The 26852-nt window shown below is 39.5% G+C and overlaps 1 protein-coding gene across 1 annotated transcript in view; it reads right to left on the bottom strand.

Moving 5' to 3' along the window:
* LOC126281425 (synembryn-A) overlaps positions 1-26852 on the bottom strand; it is a 130361-nt gene that overhangs the window by 32554 nt on the left and 70955 nt on the right. The window contains exons 5-7 of the mRNA XM_049980373.1: positions 23821-23978; positions 9945-10104; positions 3496-3748 (exon numbers count right to left, since the gene is read on the bottom strand). Coding sequence (XP_049836330.1) covers positions 3496-3748; positions 9945-10104; positions 23821-23978 — 571 coding nt within the window. The remainder of the gene's footprint in view (positions 1-3495; positions 3749-9944; positions 10105-23820; positions 23979-26852) is intronic.

Below are 26852 nucleotides of genomic sequence, written 5' to 3'. Positions count from 1 at the left end.
GTAATCTACAGTTCATAACCAACAGATTGTGGTCAGAGTCCACATCTGCCCCTGGAAATGTCTTACAATTTAAAACCTGGTTCCTACATCTCTGTCTTACCATTATATAATCTCTCTGAAACCTGTCAGTATCTCCAGGATTCTTCCATGTATACCAGCTTCTTTTATGATTCTTGAACCAAGTGTTAGCTATAATTAAGTTGTGCTCTGTGCAAAATTCTACCAGGCGGCTTCCTCTTTCTTTTCTTACCCCCAATCCATATTCACCTACTATGTTTCCTTGTCTCCCTTTTCGTACCACCAAATTCCAGTCATCCATGAGTATTAAATTTTCGTCTCCCTTCACTACCTGAATAATTTCTTTTATTTCATCATACATTTCTTCAATTTCTTCGTCATCTGCAGAGCTAGTTGGCATATAAACTTGTACTACTGTGGTAGGTGTGGGCTTCATGTCTATCTTGGCCACAATAATACATTCACTATGCTGTTTGTAGTAGCTAACCCGCACTCCTATTTGTTTTATTCATTATTAAACCTACTCCTGCATGACCCCTATTTGATTTTGTATTTATAACCCTGTATTCGCCTGACCAAAAGTCTTGTTCCTCCTGCCACCGAACTTCACTAATTCCCACTATATCTAACTTTAACCTATCCATTTCCCTTTTTAAATTTTCTAACCTACCTGCCCAATTAAGGGATCTGACATTCCACGCTCCGATCCGTAGAACGGCAGTTTTCTTTCTCCTGATAACGACATGCTCCTGAGTAGTCCCCTCCCGGAGACCCGAATGGGGGACTATTTTACCTCCGGAATATTTTACCCAAGAGGATGCCATCATCATTTAACCGTACAGTAAAGCTGCATGCCCTCGGGAAAAATTACTGCTGTAATTTCCCCTTGCTTTCAGCCGTGATTAATACATATCGCCCCTCTCAATCGTAGCTCTCTGGTTCCTCCAGTTATAATGTTAATGTTCCCATGTTTTGGTATTTTAATGAACTGCCATGAGAGGAACAACTAAGAGAGATTAAGTTTTTGCATACTTGTGCCTACATTTTCAGTGTGAGGGTGAAGTAACTCAGTTATTAAAAATTTAACTGTGCTTTCGGGAAAATTGATGTAGTCTTGAGGTTCTTAGTATATTATTCTCTGTAGCAGATTTTCATAAGTATATTTCTCTCTCAATTTCAAACAGTTCCTTGAGCAGCACCTCAAATGCTTTTTCATATTCATACAAAGTGCTAAAGCCAATGCAAGAAATGCTTTGCCTGCAGTGGTAGCCATTCCCACTAGTGTCACAATACTTTGCTTCAAAAGTAAGGTTAAATTGAGAAACTTTGTTAGTATGTGTAAGGACTTATTAGAAAAGAGTGAATTTGACAGACAAGTTTGATTGTGTACAGAGCCCTATAGAGGCAGGGCCAGTATGATTGGTGTGTTTGTTAGGCAGCAGGAAGAAATTTGACTTGCAAATGAACTAAGAGAAAATAAAAGTGGGAAAAATTGAAGTGAAGACCAAAATAAATTTAGGAAGATGGAGAAAAATGGTCAATAGTAGAGAGGAGGAGTAAGATAGAGAAACCCCTTTTTGCTCTGCACCTTCTGTTAGCCATTCAGATTATTTACTGTGGTTTACTGGACCTATTAATTTTTCAGGTTACTGTGACAGTCTTTCTAGTTATCCCTTTACTTCCAACAATTTCTTCAACTATCACCACTTAATTGTGTCCTGAAGCTTCCATAAACTGTTGAACATTTGTTCCATATATTACAATATCAGCTTCTCAGAGGAATGATATGTATTAAATGGATAAAAAGTTTATTTTGTCCATTTCTCCCTTTTTTGTGTTTTGTATTCCTTGTGCTCTTTCACATATGTAGCCTATCATTACGAGCTCTTTCACAGATGTAACCTATCATTACAAGTTACATTTTATAAATCAAACACAGGCAAATGAAAAGCATTTTTGTAGTAACTGCTGCAATAAAAGCAATTGGGTCAGGGAAATTACACAAATGAAAATGCTGAATGTTGAGCTTGAGGGTTTTTTCTATGGGAAAAAGCTAGTTATCAGAAAAAAGCCTGGCTAGCGCAGCAAAAAAGGTGAGACAGTAGGGAAAAAGCATGACAGTGAGAGAACAAACAAATTGGAAAAAGAGTAATTAGCAGGAAAGAGGGCAAGTTAGTGGAAAAAAGGACAAATCAGTGGAAAAAGGGGCAAGTTAGCAGAAAAAGGGGCAAGTTAGCAGGGAAATAGGGCAAGTTAGCAGGGAAATAGGGCAAGTTAGCAGGGAAACAGGGCAAGTTAGCAGGGAAACAGGGCAAGTTAGCAGGGAAACAGGGCAAGTTAGCAGAAAAAAGGGCAAGTTAGCAGAAAAAAGGGCAAGTTAGCAGAAAAAAGGGCAAGTTAGCAGGGAAATAGGGCAAGTTAGCAGGGAAATAGGGCAAGTTAGCAGGGAAATAGGGCAAGTTAGGAGGGTAAAAGAGGTAAGTTCGCAAGAAAGACGTAAGGTAGTAGAAAAAAGGACGTTATCAAGTTTGTTGACATTGCCAACCAGGTGACACACGATCTGTTGTAAATTTTTTATTTATGTTAGGGGTCGAAAGCCCATGTAGTCAAGGCTGCACACGAAATCTTAATTAATCGGACTGATCACTAGTTTTGGCTAAAAATCTAGTCAGTGTTGATGCCAATACTGTGCCAAGATCACCAGTCCCCATTTCATCACAGCACCAGCCACACATGTGTACACTATGTAAATGCCAAATATTGTGTTTCTTGTATGTTGTACTGCCATAGTATTCACATGTACCACATCATAGCAACACATATATGATGACCTCTGTTACAGAAGAATGTAAATGCTGACTGCATCAGTTACTAAGTTATGACAGCTTAATGTCTTTGTTTCTCGACCATCATTCAATTAAGCTGGCCACAATCAATAAAATGCTGCTTTTAATTATGTGTGAAGCCTTAATGGCATGATCACTAATCATAGATGTGTGGGTAAGTTAGCTGAAAAGAGGTTAGCAGAAAAAATGGTAAAGGTAGCATACAGAAAAATGTGATAAAGAGGGGGGGGGGGGGGGGGATGGGGCGTGAAGAAGCATGAACAGGAACAAGAGTAGGAGGAGGACTGTAATAGCTTTTATTTCATGTCTCTGTTTAAAATTAGAAGTTTTATTATTAGTTCTGTTGCTTATCAGACTTTAACTGAGATTTTATCATACATAAGCAAGGAAGACATGAAATCAAAAGTTTCCAGTAAAGCAAATGCATCTGCAGTATACAGAATTCTATAAAGAAAGTATTATTAATCTCCAAATATCTTATAAGCTCTTTACATTATTCTCTAGAGGTCAAATCTAATAGAACATATGTATATCACTTCTCTCTGAGTGAGCAGAGGACAGAAGTAGGAAAACTGACAGAGATGCTCCACAGTTCTTACAATTATTTAGACAACATAAAAAAATAGCATACCATTCTCCTTGCATAGCACGAACAGAAGGTCAGCAGCCAGCTGTGAAATATTGGTGTCTGGATTTGCTGCTGTCAGCAAACGACATAGTTTATTCCGCATTGTGTCACCCTCTTCTGGTCTTGTTAATACTTGCTCACCAAGTGGAGGTAAGATTCTTGCTCTTAGGAACTTTCGAATTGGGCGCTGATATCTTGCTCCCTTGGCTAAGACTGTGAGTAGCGGACACAGAGACTCAGGATGTTTCTTGATTACCTACAAAACCACCAATCAGAAATAAGCATGTATTATCTTTTCTCTTAAAGAGTTTTACTTCAAAATTAATCCTGCCAGCAATTCTAAATATTCCTTCCTTCTTCTCAAGTAGCAAAAGACATGTCCATTTTAGCAAATAACCAAATTACTAAACTTTTCACTCATTTACAGGTACCATTTCACCGGTCTTCCCATTCCCATGTCTAGCATTGAGACCATTCTGAAATTTACTTCATTTGTCCTTTGCACACTTAGCTCTAAATCCTATAATGTCATAGCTCTATTCTTCCCCTGCCATCACAACTTCACACATTACTTACAATGGCTGAACCAAGACCATTAAGAATTTATTACAAGGTGCACCCAGAAAGTAAGTTTCAACGATTGATAAAGAAAACAAAATTATGACTAAGTACAAAATATACCGTATTTACTCGAATCTAAGCCGCACTTTTTTTCCAGTTTTTGTAATCCAAAAAACTGCCTGCGGCTTAGAATCGAGTGCAAAATGAGTGGAAGTTCTGAAAAATGTTGGTAGGTGCCGCCACAACTAACTTCTGCCATCGAATATATGTAGCGCTACACAGGCATGCTTTGCAGGCACAAAGATAAGTACTGGTGCCAAAAGATAAGTACTGGCACCAAAACCTCTGCGTCAGTAAATAAATTAAAAGGAAAGGTGGAAGATGAGCTTTTTTCTCCGCCCCGAGTTTCGACCACTGCATTTTCATACTTTATCCAATGAAGTAAATACAAATTCCGTATTGTTCGTCTGTGAATGTAGCAGCATTTCAGTGTACTACAAAAATTCGACTGGCAAGACTTTTTGGGATGTTTGTCAATATGGCCAACTCTACATTCTGAATTTTTTCCTATCTGTGAGAAGAGATGGTTGCTAATAGGAACTATTATGAGTTGTGAATCACACACAGTATTCTCTTCACCATAAGAATAATACAAATATAAACATATATAAACATTTTGCCATGTATTCTTTCGTGTTTGCTGCTGTCTCATTTAAATCCAGTCTGCCTAATAAACTATGAAATTTCCTGGAAATGGAAAAAAGAACACATTGACACCGGTGTGTCAGACCCACCATACTTGCTCCGGACACTGCGAGAGGGCTGTACAAGCAATGATCACACGCACGGCACAGTGGACACACCAGGAACCGTGGTGTTGGCCGTCGAATGGCGCTAGCTGCGCAGCATTTGTGCACCGCCGCTGTCAGTGTCAGCCAGTTTGCCGTGGCATACGGAGCTCCATCGCAGTCTTTAACACTGGTAGCATGCCGCGACAGCGTGGACGTGAACCGTATGTGCAGTTGACGGACTTTGAGCGAGGGCGTATAGTGGGCATGCGGGAGGCCGGGTGGACATACTGCCGAATTGCTTAACATGTGGTGCGTGAGGTCTCCACAGTACATCGATGTTGTCGCCAGTGGTCGGCGGAAGGTGCACGTGCCCGTCGACCTGGGACCGGACCGCAGCGACGCACGGATGCACGCCAAGACCGTAGGATCCTACGCAGTGCCGTAGGGGACCACACCGCCACTTCCCAGCAAATTAGGGACACTGTTGCTCCTGGGGTATCGGCGAGGACCTTTCGCAACTGTCTCCATGAAGCTGGGCTACGGTCCCGCACACCGTTAGGCCGTCTTCCGCTCACGCCCCAACATCGTGCAGCCCGCCTCCAGTGGTGTCGCGACAGGCGTGAATGGAGGGACGAATGGAGACGTGTCGTCTTCAGCGATGAGAGTCGCTTCTGCCTTGGTGCCAATGATGGTCGTATGCGTGTTTGGCGCCATGCAGGTGAGCGCCACAATCAGGACTGCATACGACCAAGGCACACAAGGCCAACACCCGGCATCATGGTGTGGGGAGCGATCTCCTACACTGGCTGTACACCTCTGGTGATCGTCGAGGGGACACTGAATAGTGTACGGCACATCCAAACCGTCGTCGAACCCATCGTTCTACCATTCCTAGACCGGCAACGGAACTTGCTGTTCCAACAGGACAATGCACGTCCGCATGTATCCCGTGCCACCCAACATGCTCTAGAAGGTGTAAGTCAACTACCCTGGCCAGCAAGATCTCCGGATCTGTCCCCCATTGAGCATGTTTGGGACTGGATGAGCGTCGTCTCACGCGGTCTGCACATCCAGCACGAACGCTGGTCCAACTGAGGCGCCAGGTGGAAATGGCATGGCAAGCCATTCCACAGGACTACATCCAGCATCTCTACGATCGTCTCCATGGGAGAATAGCAGCCTGGATTGCTGCGAAAGGTGGATATACACTGTACTAGTGCCGACATTGTGCATGCTCTGTTGCCTGTGTCTATGTGCCTGTGGTTCTGTCAGTGTGATCATGTGATGTATCTGACCCCAGGAATGTGTCAATAAAGTTTCCCCTTCCTGGGACAATGAATTCACGGTGTTCTTATTTCAATTTCCAGGAGTGTAGAATGACACAACAGCGAACGTAGAAGAATATACATATCATGTCAAGTTTATCTTCGTATTATTCTTATGCCTAATATTGATACAGTCAGAAATGAAGCACGGCAATTGACTAGATTTTTGAACCTAAGTTGACTCTAATTTCTGTGCAGAATGTAATGTACTAAAGAGATGTCTGCAAAGATTTTCAAACGGAGAAAAATTTTCGCTAAACTCTTGTTCAGAACATCATCTATCATACGCAGTCCATTATTTGGTTCTTGATGATCATTATCAAAGAAAGCAGCGGTGTAAGTAACAACAAATAGCAGTCTCTTGCCATTGTTTTGCTAATGAGACAATTCCTCTCTCTCTTTTTTTAATTGTAAGCAGCGGTAGCATGCACAAAAGCACACCATGCCGCGAGCGGTGACAGGCTGTAAACACTCATTATCAGAATGTGACAAACAGTGCATGACACAGTACAGTAATGCATTTTCAGCTTAGAGTGACTTAAACACGTATAACAAAGAGAACGGCACTTATCAGATCAAAGAAAAATAAACAATCAATTCAAACCAGATGAAGCACGTGAAAAAGGAAGGGTACCCGCACAAATACAGATGGTAAAGCTTAATTGCTAAATTTACGACTTGAACCAAACTACTGTAGTTGTATCGTCATTCATTCGACCTAAATTGTGTCTCATATTACAATGGACCAACTTTGTTTCGATTTGGAGGTGAGGCCTAAAACTTTTCTCTCCCCTTGAATTTCGAGTCTCAAATTTTAGGTGCGGCTTAGATTCGGGAAAAATTTGTCCTTCAGCGAATTGCCTACACCATTGTCTGAATGTACTGTCGCTCACAGTGTTGTGTCCATACACATGGCACAACTGGCAATGAATCCCTTCTGGAGACTGCTTCTGAGCATGCAAAAATTGGATAACTGCAGGAATCTTGCAGCTGATGGGAGACAATATCAGAGCAACCATTTTATCCCAGGACTGTGAGGTACCCAATGCTACAAAAAGACTCAAACTGCACTGCAGTATTCCACATACATCCTCTCCACTCCTGTGCATGCACATTCCTATCCGACTACTAATGCCACCTCTGGACATGATCGGAACTTACTTTCTGGATGCATCTCTTTTTTTACTAAAAGCAGACCAAATCACAATAAATTATTTACTTTTGATTCTGGTTATCGGTTTCAATCTGTAAGACCATCTTCAGAGCAGAGGCTCAATATGAAGGGAGGAGCCGGTTCACAGAACTGCTGTGTAGTGCCAGCTGGAGCTTGTCACTTTTCCAATTGTTCAGTTCATGACAAGTACCAGTCGCTACTACGCAGCTCACTGAACCATCTCTTCATATCATCTAGAGCCTCTGGTCAGAAGATGGTCTTGTAGACTGAAACCAGTTACCAGAATGCTGTAGTTCCTTAATGATGTAACAAATTATGAAGAATTTACCTGAAGCACTGAATTTTGAAAATGAAGGAAACCTCAGTTTTTTAACTGTGTGTGTACATTGCTATGAGCTCATTACTAAGGTAAAAAAATAAAACAGATGCTCATTGATTACTTCCTGTGGATAAATGACAGTAGTCATGCAGAATTCTGTCTAAATCTGTTATTTGCAATACTATCAAACACAACATGTGTATCAGATCAGCATCTACTGGACACAATGCCACCATAGTCCTAATGATGAAGCTTATTACTGACCCACTACTGCCCATTATAACAAATATCTTCAACCACCCCTGAACCACAAATTTTTCCCCCAAGGCCTGGAAACTGGAACTAGTTAAGCCACTACTTCAAAAAGGATGATGTCATAGCGCACTCTGGTTACTGACCTATTTATGTACTTCAGGTGACATCTTTAGGCGACATCCAAGGCCTTAGAATACACAGTCCGGAACCAGTTAACCAACTAGTTAACTAAAAACAATCTACTGGATGAATACTAATCAGCTTTCTGTAATCATTGCAGTGCAACATGTGCCGTAATAAAGGTAATAGACAACCTGAAGGTTGTCTTGGACAGACAAGAGGTGACTATTGTGTGCTTCTTATGTTAGATATCAGCAAAGGTTTTGAAACTGTTGACTTCGACATTTTACTTGCCAAAATTAGCACCCTACATTTTTCAGCAACACAGTGGAACGGTTTCGCTTGTACCTGTCCTCTTGCCAGCAATACATTGTGCCAGGCATCATAAAGTCTCAACGGAAGCTAGCAGAATGAGGCATTTCCCAGGGTTCAGTGTTTGGTCCTATACTCTTTCCCTGTACAGCAATGCTACGTCATCAGTTTTGTACTCCTGCAACTACCACATGTATGTTGATGACCTCCAGTTGTATCTAAGTGCAAAACTAATAAACTTGAATATGGCTGTTGACAGTTTCATGACTGACCTGTATGCACTGTCAAAATGGGCACAGAATACAGGGTCAAAATTCAACGCATTCAAACCACAAGCGGCTCTGTTGGTCATTCTAGACTCGTTAGCCCGAAATATTGGGGAACCTTATCATCTTCAATACTAAATGGGACAAATGTCAATTTCTCTCTTGAGCACAGCCACAATGAGCAAGATGGCATTCCCTACAAAAATTTAAAAAGATCTTCCCTTTTGTTCTGGAAAAAAAGGAAGGAAAAAAAAGAACTTGTACAACCACTTATTCTTCCAACTTTTAATCACAGCAATGTTACCCTGAAAGCTCTTTCTCTGAAGCGCTCATGTCACCTGGAACTGGTTGTTATCACCTGTGTGTCTGTGATGTTTCACTCTTTGATCATATTTCAACATCATTTGCATAGCTATCCTGGCTGCATGCAGACAAGTGCAGAGATTTTCGCACATCAGATGACAAGGAATCTCTGGGTGCCTTTTTCAAACTCTGTCCATTTCCTGCGTCTCGGCAGTTCTTTTCCTTCACCCTTCTTCCTCCCCCTTCAACCGTTCTGCCAGAAGAAGGCTCCAACAGCTTGCAAATATTGATATCTTTATCTGTGTGTTCTCATGCCATCATTTAATGAAAAGATTCTTTCATCTATCCAATAAATATTTTTTGTATCTGCCACTATTATTATTGTTGTTGTTATTATTTTATTGCTGTTATTATTATTATTACTGGTGGCGGCAGCAGTAGTATTAATAGAGGTGAAATCATTTTTAATTCTATTAATACTATTTTATTACTATTTGTCATACTAAAATTATTGTTATTTCTCAAGCAACTATGATGTAAAAAAATATTGTATTTGTGAAACCCTGGTAAGAGAAGGCCTGAAGGCCCTAAGCTGATCTGGTTGAATAAATAAATAACTAATGTTGAAGTGTCCTTAGTATTATTATTCACTTATTATTTTAGGTTTTGCAATTTAAATAACATTTATAGCTCTGAATTCATTATTAAACTGCAGCTTCAGGAGAATAAACATGCAAGAATCTTCCAACTCTTAATTTCTGCTATTTAAATGTGACTCTTGGCTCAGATCTAGGGACAAAGCGTAGATTCCTTTTTAGTTACATAAATCACAAACATAGAATAGTAATAAGAAATAATGTTTGACATAGGATTTGTGGGCAATAGCTTATGTAGTTAAACTCAAATCAGTGAACTGTATATGTGGTTATGCTTGTACACAATCAAGAATGATGTCAAAATTGATCTATGTTCCCAGATTAACTCCAAAACACACATGACATTTGGTAATAGAGAATCGGTAACTACCTGGTCTTCCAGCTTTTCATCCAACAGTTCCAATATTATTTCCACCACTGCCATGTTATATCCTTCACATTCCAGTTCAGGTGGGCACAGTCTGTCTGCAAGTGTCAATAGTTCTGAATAGCAGCTCCCAGGAAGACTGACTAGTAAGTTTACTGCATGCCTGGAAAAAAATTAACAGCATAGAGTAAGAAAGAATGAAGATATCTATTTGCATCGCAAAGACCCCACTAATTGGTGTGTGCATGAAGTAATGGTTGTTGCTGCTGTCGTCTCTAGTCCAAAGTCTGGTTTGATGCAGCTCTCCCAACTAATCTACCCTGTGCAGATCTCTTCATCTATATGTACAGGGCGGTGCACAACATCTGTCAACATTTTGTTTTTGAATATAAACTTTATTGTCAATACAATCTGAAAGGAACATATACTACAATGAAGAGCCGTCTGTTGAGATTTGTTCTATCTCAGCAAATGCTCAATATGTCCACCATTTCATTTCCTAACTTCCTTCAAGCATGAAGTTAGTGATTACCCTACGGCACATGTTTTCCGTAATTTCACTAGAAGCTTGAAGAATAAGTCTTCTGAGCTCCATTAAATCACGTGGACATTTCAGGAAAAATTTTCCTTTAGGTACCCCCAAAGAAAAAAGTCACATGGATTGAGGTCTGGGTTATTGGGGGGGCCAATTTTGTCCGTCATTGAAGTGACCTGGAAACCTGAGTAAAATGATCCGTATGTCAAAATGCTCGTGTAAAAACTCCAACAAAGTGTTTGCAGTATGTGGCGTTGCTCCATCTTGCATGAACCACTGCGTGTTGATGGGCAAGGTAGTAGCAAGAAGCTGTGGAATGAAGCTATTGCAAAGCATGCTCAAATACCACTCGCTGTTCACAGTATCTTCAAAGAAAAAGGGTCCAGTAAGTCTGTGACTGGAAATTGCTGCCCACGCTGTAATCCCTTGAGCATAATGTTGTTGTTCATGAAGCACTTGTGGGTTTTCAGTGGCCCAAAAGTGTACATTCTGTTTGTTAACCACACCGTCTAAATGAAAATGCCCTTCGTCTGAAAACCAAACATTGTTGAGAGTTCTTTCCCTATCCTCCGCCCACTGAGCAAACAGTAGTCTCTGCTGTTTGTGTTCTTCAGTGAGCTGCTGTGCACAGGTCATCTTGTATGGGTACATATGGAGGTCACTTTTAAGAATGCTTTGAATCGAACATCTGGATATTCCCAGTTGCACTGCTGCCTTTCTACATGATTTCCTGGGACTTTTCTGTACAGCAGCTCGTACCGCTTCAATATTCTCTGGCAAACAAACAGGCTTAGGCTGAGGTCACTTCGCTTCCAATACTGTTCCTTCCTGTACAAATTTATCGTACAAGCTATGGATGGTCTTCTTGCAAGAGACCCATCGTGTGTTAAACTGTTGTCGAAAACGCCTCTGAGTCACAACAAGGCTTTTCATTTCATGAAAAAGTAACACAACTGCTGATCATTGCTGTGTCATCAGTCTTCCATTGTCAGCCATTGCTGCTAACTAGTCTCCTAGCAGCAGTATCATGAATTACACATCATTTTGTAACTCATTTGTTTTTCCAAGCTCTGCTGGTACTGCTGTAGAGATACCAGCGGGATATCTAATGTGCATCGTAAATTTGAAAGAAACAATTGGTAACACATTTTGTGTGCCGCCCTGTATCTACTGCAACCTGTATTCATTTAACTCTGCTTGCTGCATTCATGCCTAGGTCTCTGACTACAGTTTTTGCCTTCATACTTCCTTCCTGCCTCGGGATGAGTCCTGTCAATCGATCCCTTTTTGTAGTCAATATGTGGCAAAAACTTTCTTTTCTCCCAAATTCAATTCAGTATCTGATTAGTTATTTGATCTAATGTTAACTCCTGTGAATTACCAGCTTACCTTAAAAGGATTTAAAAATAGGAAATAGGAAGGAAGCACAAGAAAATAATTCTAACCACACAGCAGTCAACTAAAGAAGAAAATGTAGTACATTGTTATAAATCTCTCCAACATGGGATCATTTGGAGTTAATACTGTTTCTCAACTGAAGGAAAAAATGAACATTACAAACAGGAAGCTGACAACAAAAGCGTCTCTCACACTGTACTACACTACAAAAACCAAGTAACTCCATGATTAGGTGCAGATGATGATACAATGCTGACAAGCCATTGTTTCATCCTCTGCTTAGGGCATTATTTGGATGCAGTATGGAGGCACGTGGGATCAGCACACTACTAGACCTCGGAACTGTTTACTTCTCATTCAAGCAGTTCTTCAGTTAATCCCACAAAGTGGAGTCCACCCTATTTCCGTCCACCCATCTACCAAGGAACAACCCCTGGCAGTGCTGGGAATTAAGTCCAGGTTCTCTAGATGGCAGTCAGACATGCTGACCACTTATCCACGCGAGTTGACACACACACTTGCACTGCTCATCCTACTATTACTTTGTTTGTCTAACAGAGTTGTAAGGCTGATTTTTTGTGTTTACTGAAAAGCTGTTTTTGTTGCTGACTTATTTAAAGCTAACCATACAATATTGTATGCATCTGATGTTCCACTGGCAAAAATTTTCCTCGATATTTAGCATTACCTGAAAAATTTCAGGAGACATTTGCAAGCTTATCTGTTCAGCTACTTCTTTCCATGGTTTAGTTTGTTTATTTTATGTTTCCAAATATGCCATCATTATTGCAACAAGAGATATTAAAGAAAGGTAGAATCTGGAAAAGTTGGAACAACAAGATTAAGAGTTTCAAAGGGAGCACTATGGTAACAGCTGACTTAACATATAATGAGGGCAGCAGATGAACAATTAGGCAAAAAGTCAGTGTCCAGTGTAAATCCTTTGAGATACCAAATATAACTGAAGAATGGAGAAAATATAAAAATGCAACAAAGGGAGCAAGTATAAAAATGAGTGAAAGAAAATGCAAAATGATAAAGCAGGAATGAATAGGAAAAAAATAAAAATCACAAGAAACTTACATAACTGGGGAAACATTTGATGTGTAAAGCAAAATTAAAGAAATCTTTCGATAAAAGAGAAACACGCGTATTTCAAGAGCTTATATGAGAAAAACAAGTGTTACACAAAGAAGAGAAGGTGGATGGATACATTAAAGATAATTAATTATGAGTCTCGTAATTACTCATGGGGAGCAATTTTTCCGCTTCCACAGCCAAAAGCAACCTCGATGTGTTAAGATTATTAAGAACCCATGCAAAAAAATCAAATTGCTTGAATAATTATTGAACATGTGGGAGAAAAATTGTGATGAAAATTTGTAATTTTACTGTACATTCATAGAATAATGAATCTTGTATAGATCTTCTACAGAAAGGCTTATACATAGAATATGTAATAACTTGGATGAGCCACACAATTACAAGAGCTCACTTTATCTTGTCACTAACTTTATGTAAGTGATTATTATTGGATCATTTTTATGTTAGGAATCATTTTTGTTTTAGGCTGTGCTATAATTTCTACAATACTGTAATACTGTAATTTATACAATGTTACATTCTCTGTCTTTATATAGTGACCAGGTCAACTGAGACCTTGATGTATGCTTTTTTTGTGTATTAGGATGGCATGATTGTATAAAAATAAATTATTATGATACATGACGATGGTGGAGATAAGATTTAGCTATCTTTACATTGTTTGTCGCATTTTATAATTAAGTAATGTACATATCGATATATGGTATATCTTCAATATAATGAGATCTTTGGGCTGGGATGCCAAGTCACTTTGTATTTGTTGTTGTCATCTCATATGAACAGGACGATTGCTGCACTTATAAATTCTATGAATGAGATTTTTATTCTGTATTTCATGTTCATTAAAATATTCAGCGCTTTGTGTTTCAATATTCATGACAAATGAAATATTTTAAGTGATTTTTGTAAGCATATTATTATGTCACTTCTAGGCACCAATTTGTGTTGTCTTAATGTTGTTCTACAAACTGTAATGTTATGTTGTTAGGTAGCTGATGATGGCTTTATGGCCAAAACTGGTAATATTAATAAAATCCAGTTAATGCAGTTTAGTGTCATGAGTTTTTTTATATATCAGCTGCTGAAAATTAGCCGAAAAAACCTATAAATAATACATTTCGTACACCTTCACACACTCTCATATAGAAATAAGGTCTGCACAAACTTGTTGCAATAAAACTGTGCCTTGAAGAAATTGTTTTAATTCTCCTGTACTGTCTGTTTAAGGTCAACATCATTTCATCAATCACAGTGAACAAAATAATGGCATTTTATATACTAGCATCTTGTGGATGTCAATTAACTAGTGAGAACTATAATCTGAAGGAAAATTCCACTAAAGCTTCAGAAATGAATTTACAATATTTGTCTTGATTTTGTCAGACTCATCCCATAAGCCTCACATCTCTAAACTCCTCTCTATCAAAAAATTCTTTCCACTATTGAATTTATCTGTCTATTATTGCCTTGCCAATACATGGTCATAACAATCACAGAATATTGCCCTATGTTGCATAACATTGTCTCTTGCTTCTTTTAAATATATAAAGCAGCTCTCACTTTTACAATAACCGTAAATAGACCTTTGTGGTACTTTCCTGTAAAATGTAACTGTTCTTGCTTTGCTTTGCATTTATAACAACACCAGTGGAGTTGAAAATACACAAATGTGTAAAAAAGATCATATATATTTAAGTTTCGGTCCAAGCAAAAAGTGTAAACAAGCAGTGTTTTATTGAAGTCATGTATTTGATGTTGAGCCCATGCGCAGTATGCTATGCTCACTCCTGAAATGCTTCTACTCTATCCTTACCCCAATCAATCTTTCTTTGCAGATCTGGCAAGAAAATGTCACCACTCCAAGAGAGATGAAACAATGGCTTGTTGGCATTGCATCATCATCTGCACCTAATCTGTGAAGCTCTTTACATTAGATATTTATGAACAGGAGAAAACTGAATAAAGACAGTTTGTGATGACTCAATCCCTATACTGTTGCTTTAATAAAAGATGAATAAAATTAGTAGCTAGAGAATCATTCAATGGTCTTCAAGAAAAGAAGAAACTTAATAGATCTGTATCCAAATATTATGAACTTAAAGATAAGGCTCTAAGAAATGAGATGATGTTTATCCTGTGTTAGTTTCTCACACCAAATCTGTTTTGATAGATTCCAGGAAAACTGGAAACATCAAGAAGTTGTAGAATAGCACTCTCTCTCTCTCTCTCTCTCTCTCTCTCTCTCTCTCTCTCTCTCTCTCTCTCTTTTTTAATGTGTGATTATTTGAGTACTAAACATGTAATTATTTGAGGACACAGTCCATCTTCTCAACATGTCTGACTGCCATGTAGAGGACCTGGGTACGACTTCTCAGATTGCGATGGATCTTGGGAGGACTGGAATTTGAATGCTCCACCCCATTAGGCTGATTGAGGAACTACACAAACTTCAAATATCTTATCACCCCTAGCCTTCCTGACTTGGTTCTTAACAACATATCATATCTGTAATGATGATGATGATGATGACATATTTGGTAGGAAAGATAGCGCCCCCCCCCCCCCCCCACACACACACACAACAATCCAATCTTTAATCTAAAAGTTTTATTCAGAGGGAAACAATACTATGAAAGACGCAAAAATAGTACAGCAGTAATCAAACCTGGCTGATTACTGCACTTCCGAAGAATGAGCCAGACACTCTGTAACACTCTAAACCTTTCAAATTAAAGTTTAGGCCAGAGCAATTCACAAAATTTTGAAACACATATCACACCCGTCCTGGCATCTGATAAAGTAGAATGCAGTATCACACATAAATTTACAGCTACCCTCTCACCAGAATAATAAAAATCACTTTATTAAAATAAGACACAGTGAAATAATGCACAAGTCACATGGACAACAAAAGAATTAATCATCCAGCCCAAATAAAGAGCCATATATAAGAGCACTAAGTACTATACAGAGACAAGTGAATGACATTTTATATTGCCTTCATGACTGGACAGAGGAACAAAATGGATGGGGCCATTGGTTTCACAGCTTGCAGTTGATTGTCCCTCAACTTTAGTCACTTTTCCTCCCACAGATGAATGACTTCATGTGTAAATAGCCTGTAAGAGCAACTCTGACGACAATAGTTCAGGCATACATGCCAATGGGTCACCCCGAAGATGGAGAGAGAGAGAGAGAGAGAGAGAGAGAGAGAGAGAGAGAGAGAGAAAGTAGATGTGAATACTGAATGGGTAATTCATTATGTAAAGGAAGATGAAAAACCAGTAGTCATGTGGGACTGGAATGGGCGTGTGGGGGAAGGAGTACAAGAAAGGGTTGCAGGAGAACATGGGCTTGGTGCAAGGAATGAGAGAGGAGAACGACTAATTGAGTTCTGCAAAAAATTCCAGATGGCAATAGTGAATACTCTGTTCAAGAAACACAAAAGAAGGAGGTATACTTGGAAAAGGTCAGGGCATAGGGGAAGATTTCAGTTAGTTTACTTCATGGTCAGACAGAGATTCTGAAATCAGATACTGGATTGTAAGGCAGACCCAGGAGCACATACAGACTCAGATCACAATTTAGTAGGGTTGAAGAGTACGCTGAACTTTAAGAGACTACTTAGGAAGAATCAATGCACAAAGAAGTGGGATACGGAAGTACTAAGGAATGATGAGATATGCTTGAAATTCTCTGAGCTGTAGGTACTGTGATAAGGAATAGCTCAGTAGGCAATTCAGTTGAAGAGGAATTGACATCTCTAAAAAGGGCAATCACAGAAGTTGGAAAGAAATGCACAGGTACAAAGAAGCCAACTGCAAAGGAACCACGGGTAATGGACAGCTGATCAACAAAAGAAGGAAGTACAAAAATGTTCAGGAATATTCAGGAATACAGAAATATGAGGGTCGTCCAATAAGTAATGCCCCACATTAAAAAAGCCATTAATATACATAAACAAAGTCTCTTGTTGGTGTCTCACATTTGGTGTTTGTTCTGAACACTGGTGAAGATTCGAAACGTTCTGGCAGATGGCAGAGCCTTAGTTCAGAGTCAAAATGTCGTCTACATATGACTCACGTTACAATAATCGTGCTGTTATTGAATTCTTGAAACCGTCATGGACATCCACAAATGTTTTTGTGGAGTGCATGACGATGCTGCAGTTGATAGTACAGTTGGACGATGGGTAAAGGAAGTTACAGCCTCAGGAAATGCAGAATCAGAGCTCCATGATCAGATATGCTTAGGACGTCCCATCACAGCCACTGCTCCAGATATGCTGAATCATTCACCCTCAGACTTCCATCTCTTTGGGCCACTTAAAAATTCTCTATGGGGAACAAAATTTGAAGATGACGAGAGTGTCAGTCGTGCAGTGAAAATATGGCTGTACCTACAGGACAAGAGCTTTTACCAGCAGGGAATATAAGTTACTTAGGAATGAAATAAATAGGAAGTGCAGGGAAGCTAAGGTGAAACAGCTGCATGAAAAATGTGAAGAAATCAAAAAGGAAATGATTGTCAGAAGAACTGAGTCAGCATACAGAAAAGTCAAAACAACCTTCTGTGAAATTAAAAGCAACGATGGTAACATTAAGAGTGTAATGGGAATTCCACTGTTAAATACACAGGAGAGAGTGGATACATGGAAAGAGTACACTGATGTCCTCTATAAAGAGGAAGACTTCTCTGATGACGTGACAGAACTTAAAACAGCTTTGGAGGACTTAAGATCAAATAAGTAAGAAAAGATACACAAACTCCATCAGAATTCCTAAAATCACAGGGGGAAGTGGCAACAAAACAACTATTCACCTGAGTGTGTAGAATGTATCAGTCTGGCAGTATATCATATGACTTTTGGAAAAATATCATCTACACAATTCTGAAGATTGCAAGAGCCAACAAATCTGAGACTGCTTAACAGCTTCCGAATCAAAGTTGCTGACAAGAATAATATACAGAAGAATGGAAAGGAAAACTGATGATGATCAGTTTGGCTTTAGGAAAAGTGTGGGGATCAGAGAAGCAATTCTGATGTTGAGTTTGATAATGGAAGTGAGACTAAAGAAAAATCGACATGTTCATGTTCATGTTAATAGGATTTGTTGACCTGGAAAAAGCATTCAACAGTGTCAAACGGTGCAAGATGTTCAAAATTATGAGAAAAGTAGGGATAAGCTAACGCAGAAGATGGGTAATATACAATATGTACAAGAGCCAAAAGGAAACAATAAGAATTCAATAAGAATGGAAACCAAGAATTAAATGCTCAAATTATAAAGGGTGTAAGACGGGGTTGTAATCTTTTGCTCCTACTGTTCAATCTATACATCGAAGAAATAATGGTGGAAATTAAAGGAAAGTTCAACAGTAGAATTAAGATTCAAGGTGAAAGGACATCAATAATAAGATTCACTTATGACACTGCTATTCTCAGTGAAAGTGAAGAAGAATTACAGGACCTTCTGAATGGGATGAAGAGTCTTCCGAGTACAGAAAATAGATTGAGATTAAATCGAAGAGATAAAAGTAATGAGAAAAAGCAGAAATGAGAACAGCGAGAAGCTTAACATCAGGACTGGTGATCATGAAGTAGGTGAAGTTAAGGAATTCTGCTACCTAGGCAGCAAAATAACCCATGACAAACTGAGCAAGGAGGACATAAAAAGCAGACTAGCATTAGCAAAAAGAGCATTTCTGGCCAAGAGACATCTGCTAGAATCAAACATAGGCCTTAATTTGAGCAAGACATAGCTGTGAATGTACGTCTGGAATACAGCATTGTATGGTAGTGAAACACTGTGAGAAAACTGGACCAGAAGAGAATCGAAGTGTTCTGGTGTAACCAAAAGCGCCAGAACGAAGATAAAGAATGGAAGATCAGAGAAGGCAGTGAGACGACGTCGGCCAATGGTGCGCTGATTAGGACCACACCACAACAAGAGCGACACCTGCAAGAAGTGAATATAAGCATCACTCCTGACAGCCTCGGCTGCTCAGATCAGCTCAGTATACAGACATTAGTGGAATGTATTTGAAGAGCATAGCTGAGAGTGTTACAATCCATGTCCATTGCTTGTTTGGACTTTATCTATTGTGACCAGCATTACTTGTTTGCATGTCGCCAATTGCATGTGACTACTCCTTTAAATCTCCAAGTTAAGTATTGTCAATCTGATTGTTTGAAATAAAACTACTAATGTTACTTGCTTGAATTGCTGTATAGCATTCTAATAATGCAGCATCCTTTGAGGCACCCTATACGAGACAAGTGGGCAAGGGCCAAAATCTGACAACGGGGATCCTCCGAACTCCCTGCTGACAGCCACGGACATATTTTTGCAGGCACCTTAATTCTCTCGTCTTTACTTTGCAGGAGCGTTCGCCATTTTTGCTAATCAGTGTTTTCAGATGGGTGATGCAGAACTTTTCTCCAATTTTGTCATTATTTAGATTGCTTGCCTTGCATATTTTTTGTATTTGTGTCTTCCAACATGCCCAACAATCCTGTCCCACCCCCTGCTCTGGCATCACAGCCACAAGTGTTAGAAGCCACACAGCTAATGCAGATGTTTCAGTTTCAGACGCAGCAAATATCAGCACTACTCAACATTGTGCAGCATCTACTTGCTAACACTGCACGCCCGATGGTACAAGCACTGCCTACTACAGCTGCTATACCATCTTTTTGACAGTTTTGTGACCAAGAAGAGGAATGGCTCCAGTGGTTATCACAGTCTGACACACATTTACTGGCCCACAATGTACCAGGTACTGTGAAACTTCCTTATCTATTATCTACAGTAGGAAGTGCAGTGCTACGCCTCATGCAAAAACTTTTTCCAAACACCAATCCGAATTAACTTGATTAAGGCCAGGTCGTACAGTCACTAACAAACTATTACGACCAACAAGTGAATGTGGTAGCAGCTAGGTACAAATTTTTAACAGCAAAAAATGGTCGGAACAAACTTATCTTGAGTGGATAAGAGATTTGTAATGTATGACAAGGAAATGGAAATTTAAATGTATTTGCGGTGCTTTATATTCAGATGTTATGTTACATGATGTGATTGTGTACAATGTACCTAATGTCAAAGCCAGAGAACAAATTTTGAAACAGTCCGATCCATCATTTCAGCAGGTAATGCAAATACTAGATCAGTACAATTCCGGTGCCTGTTCGGTTCATAAATTTGAGCAGACAGCTATTTGTCGGGTTGAGTCCCTTAGCTGCGATTACCTCATTTTGCACTGGTGGTGTGCGCTAAGCGCACAGAGTAAACAATCTTCCATGTCGCATACACAGTTCACTAAACAGGCGGCTACACAGGCAAACAGAATTAAGTCTTGCCCTAGGTGTTATTCATGCCACAAACACCAAGACTGTCCCTCCCGAAAAGTTCAGTGTTATGCTTGTGCTAGGAAGGACATGTGAAAATCCATATGTTTGCAATGGAACAAACATAAGAATTCAGCCCACTCACAAAACTCTAGTCACAAGGGCCATGTCATTAATGCAGTATATTCCAAGTCTGCAATTAGCAAACGTGTAGTTTCTAGAGCGATATGCCAGTCAAATAAACTTTTTGTTCATTTACTTATTTGTGGGAAACGTGAAATTTCAGTTGGACACAGGTGCCTCGGTCACATTACTAATGTGTCACACATATGAACTGTTAGGCTCTCCACACCTGTCTAAAACTAGAACACAGCTGACAGATTAGTATGGACACGACATTCTCTTTCTTGGAACACATACTTTGCCTGCCATGTATCGCTCGCATATGCGAACGGAAATTTTTACAGTGCTACAACCACACAAGTGTGAGAATATATTTGGCCTTGATTCTTGTTTGGCTTTAACATTCAGGACAATGTGCGCATTCAATGCAAAAGACAGTGTAGCTAGCATGCTACAAGAATTCTTGGAATTCTTTTCTGGAGGTTTAGGAAAAGGTAACCATTTTGCTGCACGTATTATGCTGAAAGACAATTCTCAGCTGAAATTTTGCCAGGCCAGAACTGTTCCCATTGCATTATGGGACAAAGTTACTGCTGAACTTAAGGAATTGCAAGATCCTGGAGTTATAGCACCCATATCAGCCAACCAATGGGCTAATCCACTGGTTTTTCTCCCCAAACTTCAAGATCGCATTCTCCTCTGTGTTGATTTTAAGTCAACCCACAAATTGTCTTTGATATCATCCATTGCCACACCCAGAGGATCTCATTGACAAATTAGGTGCTGGATGCTATTTTTCAAAAATTGATTTGCGCTCGATGAAGAATCTAAAAACATGTGTGTAGTTAATACTCATATGGGCTTGTTTAAATATTTGCATTTGTCTTTTGGCAGTGCTTCCACACCCTCCATTTTCCAACAGTATTTGGAACAGCTGACTGCAAACTGTTCAAACTATTTGGACGATATTGTTGTAGCAGGTTGTACACCCGAAGAACATATTGCAAATTTACATGCTTCATTTCATGTGTTGTCTGATGCAGGACTGAAGTGTAGAATGGACAAGTGTGATTTTTTTAAAACCTGAGTTGTAGTATCTTCATCATGTCATAAATCAGTCAAGGTGTACATCCTCTTCAGTTGCATTTGTTAACCATACGTGACTTGCCAGTTCCTCGCAATATCACAGAACTGCAGTCAGCCTTAGGGAAAATGAACTATTACATTCAGTTCATACGGTCTGCTGCACAAATTGCAGCTCCATTGCATCGCTTGCGTGGCAAGAATGTCCCCTTTGTTTGGACAGACGAGTGCCAAATAGCTTTTCAAAAACTTAAAGATGCATTGCTCAGTGATTGATGCTTAGTTCACTTTGATCCTGACAAACCAGATGTATTGCAAGTTGGTGCTTCCTCTTATGGAATTGGTGCAGTGCTTTCACACCGAATTGGTGATAAAGACAGACCTACTGTTTTCGCATCAAAAGTGTTGTCCAAAGCTCAGTATAACTATTCACAAATTGAGAAAGAGGCAATGGCTATTGTATATGGTGTCACCAAATTCCACCACTATTTGTATGGCAGACAATTCCACGTTGTAACGGATCACAAACCTCTGCAGTTGTTTCATCCGAGGACTCCAGTTCCCGTACAAACTGTCCAAAAATTGCAAAGATGGGCTTTGTTGTTGTCTCAATACCAGTACAAGATTGCGTATTGTCTGACAGCTAAACATGATAATGCGGACACACACATTCACGTCTTCCGATTAGACCTGACATAGGCTTTGTCCCTTCCGCTGCAACTTGTTGTCACATCGCTGCTCAGGATTCTGAATTGCTTCAGTTATTTCTGCTGCATTATAGAAAAATTGCACAGGCAATGGAAGCTGATTCATATTTGAACATTTTGCTCACGTACATTCCCACATCTTGGCCTCATTCCTTGCATAGCACAAAGAATTCTGTAGTTTGCAAAATGAAGTGTTGCAGTTACTTCACCAACGACACTGGGGCATTGTTTTGTATGAAACAGTCAGTGCGTCAACACTGTAACAGGCATGGTATGGACACCCAAATAGAACAGATGACGTCACAGTGTCACGCATGTGCCGAAAATCAGTCTGCTCCGCCACAAAAATGCTCTTCTTGGCGTAAGTCGCAATCACCATGGCAACGTGTACATATAGATTTTGCGGGACCTTTTTGGAACACTCGTTGGTTGATTGTGGTTGACTCATATAGCAAGTTTCCTTTTGCTGTACCAATGAACTCGACAACATCACATAGCACAATTCAGGTTTTGTCATCCATTTTTTGCCTCGAAGGTTGACCTGACATACTAGTGTCAGACAACAGACCTAAGTTCACCTCAAATGAATTTGAAACATTCTGTCAGTGCAATAGCATAAAGCATCTAAACAGTGCACCATTCCATCCTTAGTCCTAATGAGTGCACCATTCCACCCATAGCCAAAACGGCAAAGTTGAACGTTTTGTCACACTTTCAAGCAGCAGATGGCCAAACTTCGGTCCGCACACACGAGGGATCAAGCACTGCAACAGTTTCTCACCTCATATCATTCCCACCCATGGGATGGACCATTGCCAGTGGAATTGCTTCATGGCCATCGCCATCGCACATTATTCCACCTTCCTCAGCATCCGGTGCCGAAGGGAGGCCGCAAGTATTGCTTCGCACCGCATGGTATTGTCTTTTACAGGGTCTTTAGCAGAAGCAGACAGTGGATGTGAGGTGGGTTCATCCACTGACTTGGCGCATGTACGTATCATGTCCAGATGGTTTGCAACACCGCCATCAAAATCAGCTTCACCTCTGTAACATACATGATGATCTTTCAGTCTCTCTCTTCCCCCAGATTCACGGGTCCGGAGGACAGCACGGCCACAGCAGCCACCAGGTGGTGTCATCATGACACCTTGGGTCGACCCCATTGAGACGCAACCTTCGCCTCCTCTCGTCCTGCCAATCGAGCTTCACCCGCCCACAACACATCAGTCACCGCCTTCTTCATCCGGCTCATGAGAGCAGGAAGTGGACGCATACTTTTCTGGTCATTTACTGGGGGACGTTACCACCAGCGGAGACTTACCATATGGGATGAGAAGGAAAGAGGTCTTTCCTTCTCATCCCATATGGTAAGTCTCCCCTGACCCACAGTTCTGTGTGACTTTCCCGAAATCTACTTCTTTTCCTAGACCTCTCCAGCCCTTTCCCCTTACCCCTCTTCCTTCTGCCTGGAGAAGGAGCCACTGGCTCTGAAAGATTGTGTGTGTTCTGCCACTACTTGGTGAGTAAATTTTTTATCTATCCAATTAAATAATTTTGTCTTTTAGTTATGCAACTTACATATTCAATTCAGCTGGGTTACTTGATTTGAGAAGCAACAGTTGATATAAAATTGCACCCAAACGTATGTGGTGCGGTTCTTCTTCAGTCTGATTTGCTCCAAGAGAGAGATTGAATAACACTTTCAAAATCTCACAGACAAACTGGACTTGTTCACCCTGAAACATAAAAGCATATAAACTGCTTTTGCAATGCTATTCTGTAAATGAACACTAAAATGTTAAATGTTGGAGAACCGCAGTAATAACTCAGCTTCCCTTGCAGAAATAGCTTAGACTTGCAAGAAATGCAAAACAATAATTCACCAGATCTGTACAAAGATGAAAAATGATTGGCATAAATATGATAGAAGAGAACATTATATTGACTTCATTGTTTTAAAAATGTCAGTTCCTGTAATTTTCATTTAAGGTTAGTTACCGTAATACTGAACTGTAAATAAACATGTTATAGCTAAACCAGAAACCAGAATGGCCATTCTTGTGTGAATGGCAGGAAATATACATGATACCAGGCTTCCAGAATACGTTCAAAGTGTGCAAACATTTTTCTTTAGATAACTAATAACTGAGGAGAACTGGGATATGGGCTCCATAGAGGGTAGTTCTAAGAATGTTTTGTAAACACACAAAATGATTTAAACAGTTTATAGTTGTTCAAGATTAAATGAGTGAGGCAGAAAACTGAAGATGAACTGCAGAAGAAATTAGACAGAGGTCAAAGACTATTGAGTTATGTATCATAAATTAGAAAGAAAGCACAGAGATAAAATTACAAAGAATAAGGCTAGAATTTATGAAAGAGAAATATTTTGTAGAAATTAACACAGTATAGGAAAAATTCATTAGAGGGACTTATGACACAGCATGTAAAAGGATAATAAATTTTTCTCTCTTTATTTGATAGTAACTTCTTTTTGCATATCCTTTTATACACAGAAACATTCAATTGAGAAAACTAATAAATTATTGGAGAGAATTTCTGGCTAGTTATCACCTTCAGGAGGCAAAATGTATAGTACTGTTGATAGAAACATGTGTAAATAAAACTGAACCATTATCCAAGCTTTCATTACTAATATATCCTTCTTTAGGGAGGGAAAAGGGATAGTTTGAGGAAGGTTTAAAAGGAAGGTTAGGTCAGTCAGACACTGGTGAATCCTTCTCATCCTATTAGTTCAGTAAGTTTGGTCCTGTGAGCTTGGATAGTGCAGCACTTTGATTTTTATATGTGTCTATTGGTAATAAAACTCATTTTACCTCCTAAAAATAACTACTGTGCACAGATTCTGTCCCATAATTTATTACTTATCAACAGTAGCTTCCAATCCCATCATGTTAATTATGCAAGGGTATACACATCACCTGGCAATGTGGTGAAAGGAGAAGCTTGTTGCTGTTATTGTTGTGGTTTTCAGTCCAGAGACTAGTTTGATGTAGCTCTCCACAGTAACCTATCACAGTCGTCTATCCTGTGCAGGCGTCATCATCTCCAAATAATTACCACATCCAACATCCATCTGAACCTGCACACTGTACTCATTCCTTGGTCTCTCACTACAATTTTTACCCCCAACATTCACCTTCAAATTCAATCAATCAATCAATCCTTCCTTTTATTCAAGATGTGCCATAAATTTCTTTTCTTCCCAACTCAGGTTCAGTACTTCCTCACTATTTCTGTAATCTGTAGTTCAGCTTTCTTCTATAGCATCATATTTCAGAAGCTTCTATTCCTTTTTTTCTGAAATACTTTTCATCTACATTTCACTTCCAAACAAGACAAATATCTTCACAAACCTACCTAACACCTAAGTTTATACCAGGCTTTAACAAATTCCTCTTTCTCAGAAATGCAGAAACAATTTCATTCTGCAGTCAGTCTGCATTTTGGTTGAGGTCATCGGTATTCTGCATTTTATAATGTTTCTACTTCAGTCATCATCAGTTATTTTGCTGCCCGAATAGCAAAACTCATCTACTACTTTTAGTGTCACATTTCCTAATCTGTTTCCTTCAGTATTGGATGATACAATATGACTGCATTCCATTATCCTATTTTGCTTTTGTTGGTGCTCATATTATAACCTCTTTTCAAAGCACTATCCCCATTTCGTTCAACTTCTCTTCCAAGTCCTTTGCTGTCTCTGACATAATTGGAATGTCATCAGTAAACCGTTTAATTTTTACTTTTTATCTACCTGAACTTTCATCATTCCCTCTCCAAATTATTCTTTGGTTTCCTTTATTACTTCCTCAATGTACAGATTGTTAAACTTCATGGATTGGTTACAACCATATCTCACTCCCTTCTCAACTACTGCTTGCCTTTCATGTTCTTTGACTCTTATAACTGCTGTCTGGTTTCTTTGTAAACTTTATATATTCTTCAGTTCCCTGTATTTTATCCCTGCCATCTTTGCAATTTCAAAGAGCATGTTCCAGTCAACATTGTTAAGAGTTTTATCTAAGTCTACAAATATTATAATGTAGGTTTGCCTTTCTAAAACCTATTTTCTAACGTAACTTGTGGGACCAGTTTTGCCTTGCATGTTTCTACATTTCTCCGGAACCCAAACTGATCTTCCCAGATGATAATTTCTACCAATTCTTCCATTCTTCCACAAATAATACATGACAGTATTTTGCAACTGTGACTTACTGAACTAACAGTTTGGTAATATTTGTATCTGTTAGTACTGTTAGTAGTTGCTTTCTTTGGAATGGGAATTGTTACATTCTCCCTGTCTCATACATCTTGCACAGCAGATGGGATATTTTTGTCATGGTTGCCTCTTCCAAGGATCTTCACAATTCTGAGGGAATGTTGTCTGCTGCATGGGGATTGTTTTGCCTCGTGTCTTCCAACACTCTGTCAAACTGTTCTCACAGTAACACATCTCACCTTATCTTCATATACTCCCTCTTCCATCTTTCAGCTTCCCCTAGTTTCTCTAGCACTTGCTTGCCATCTGAGATTTTGAGAACCATACAGCTGCTTCTCTTTTTCTCAGAAGGTCTCTTTTATCATCC

Source organism: Schistocerca gregaria, chromosome 7, assembly GCF_023897955.1.
Source record: "Schistocerca gregaria isolate iqSchGreg1 chromosome 7, iqSchGreg1.2, whole genome shotgun sequence".
NCBI lineage: Eukaryota > Metazoa > Arthropoda > Insecta > Orthoptera > Acrididae > Schistocerca > Schistocerca gregaria.
The sequence above is the reverse complement of the archived record's forward strand: the minus strand, read 5'-3'. Positions and strand labels throughout refer to the sequence as shown.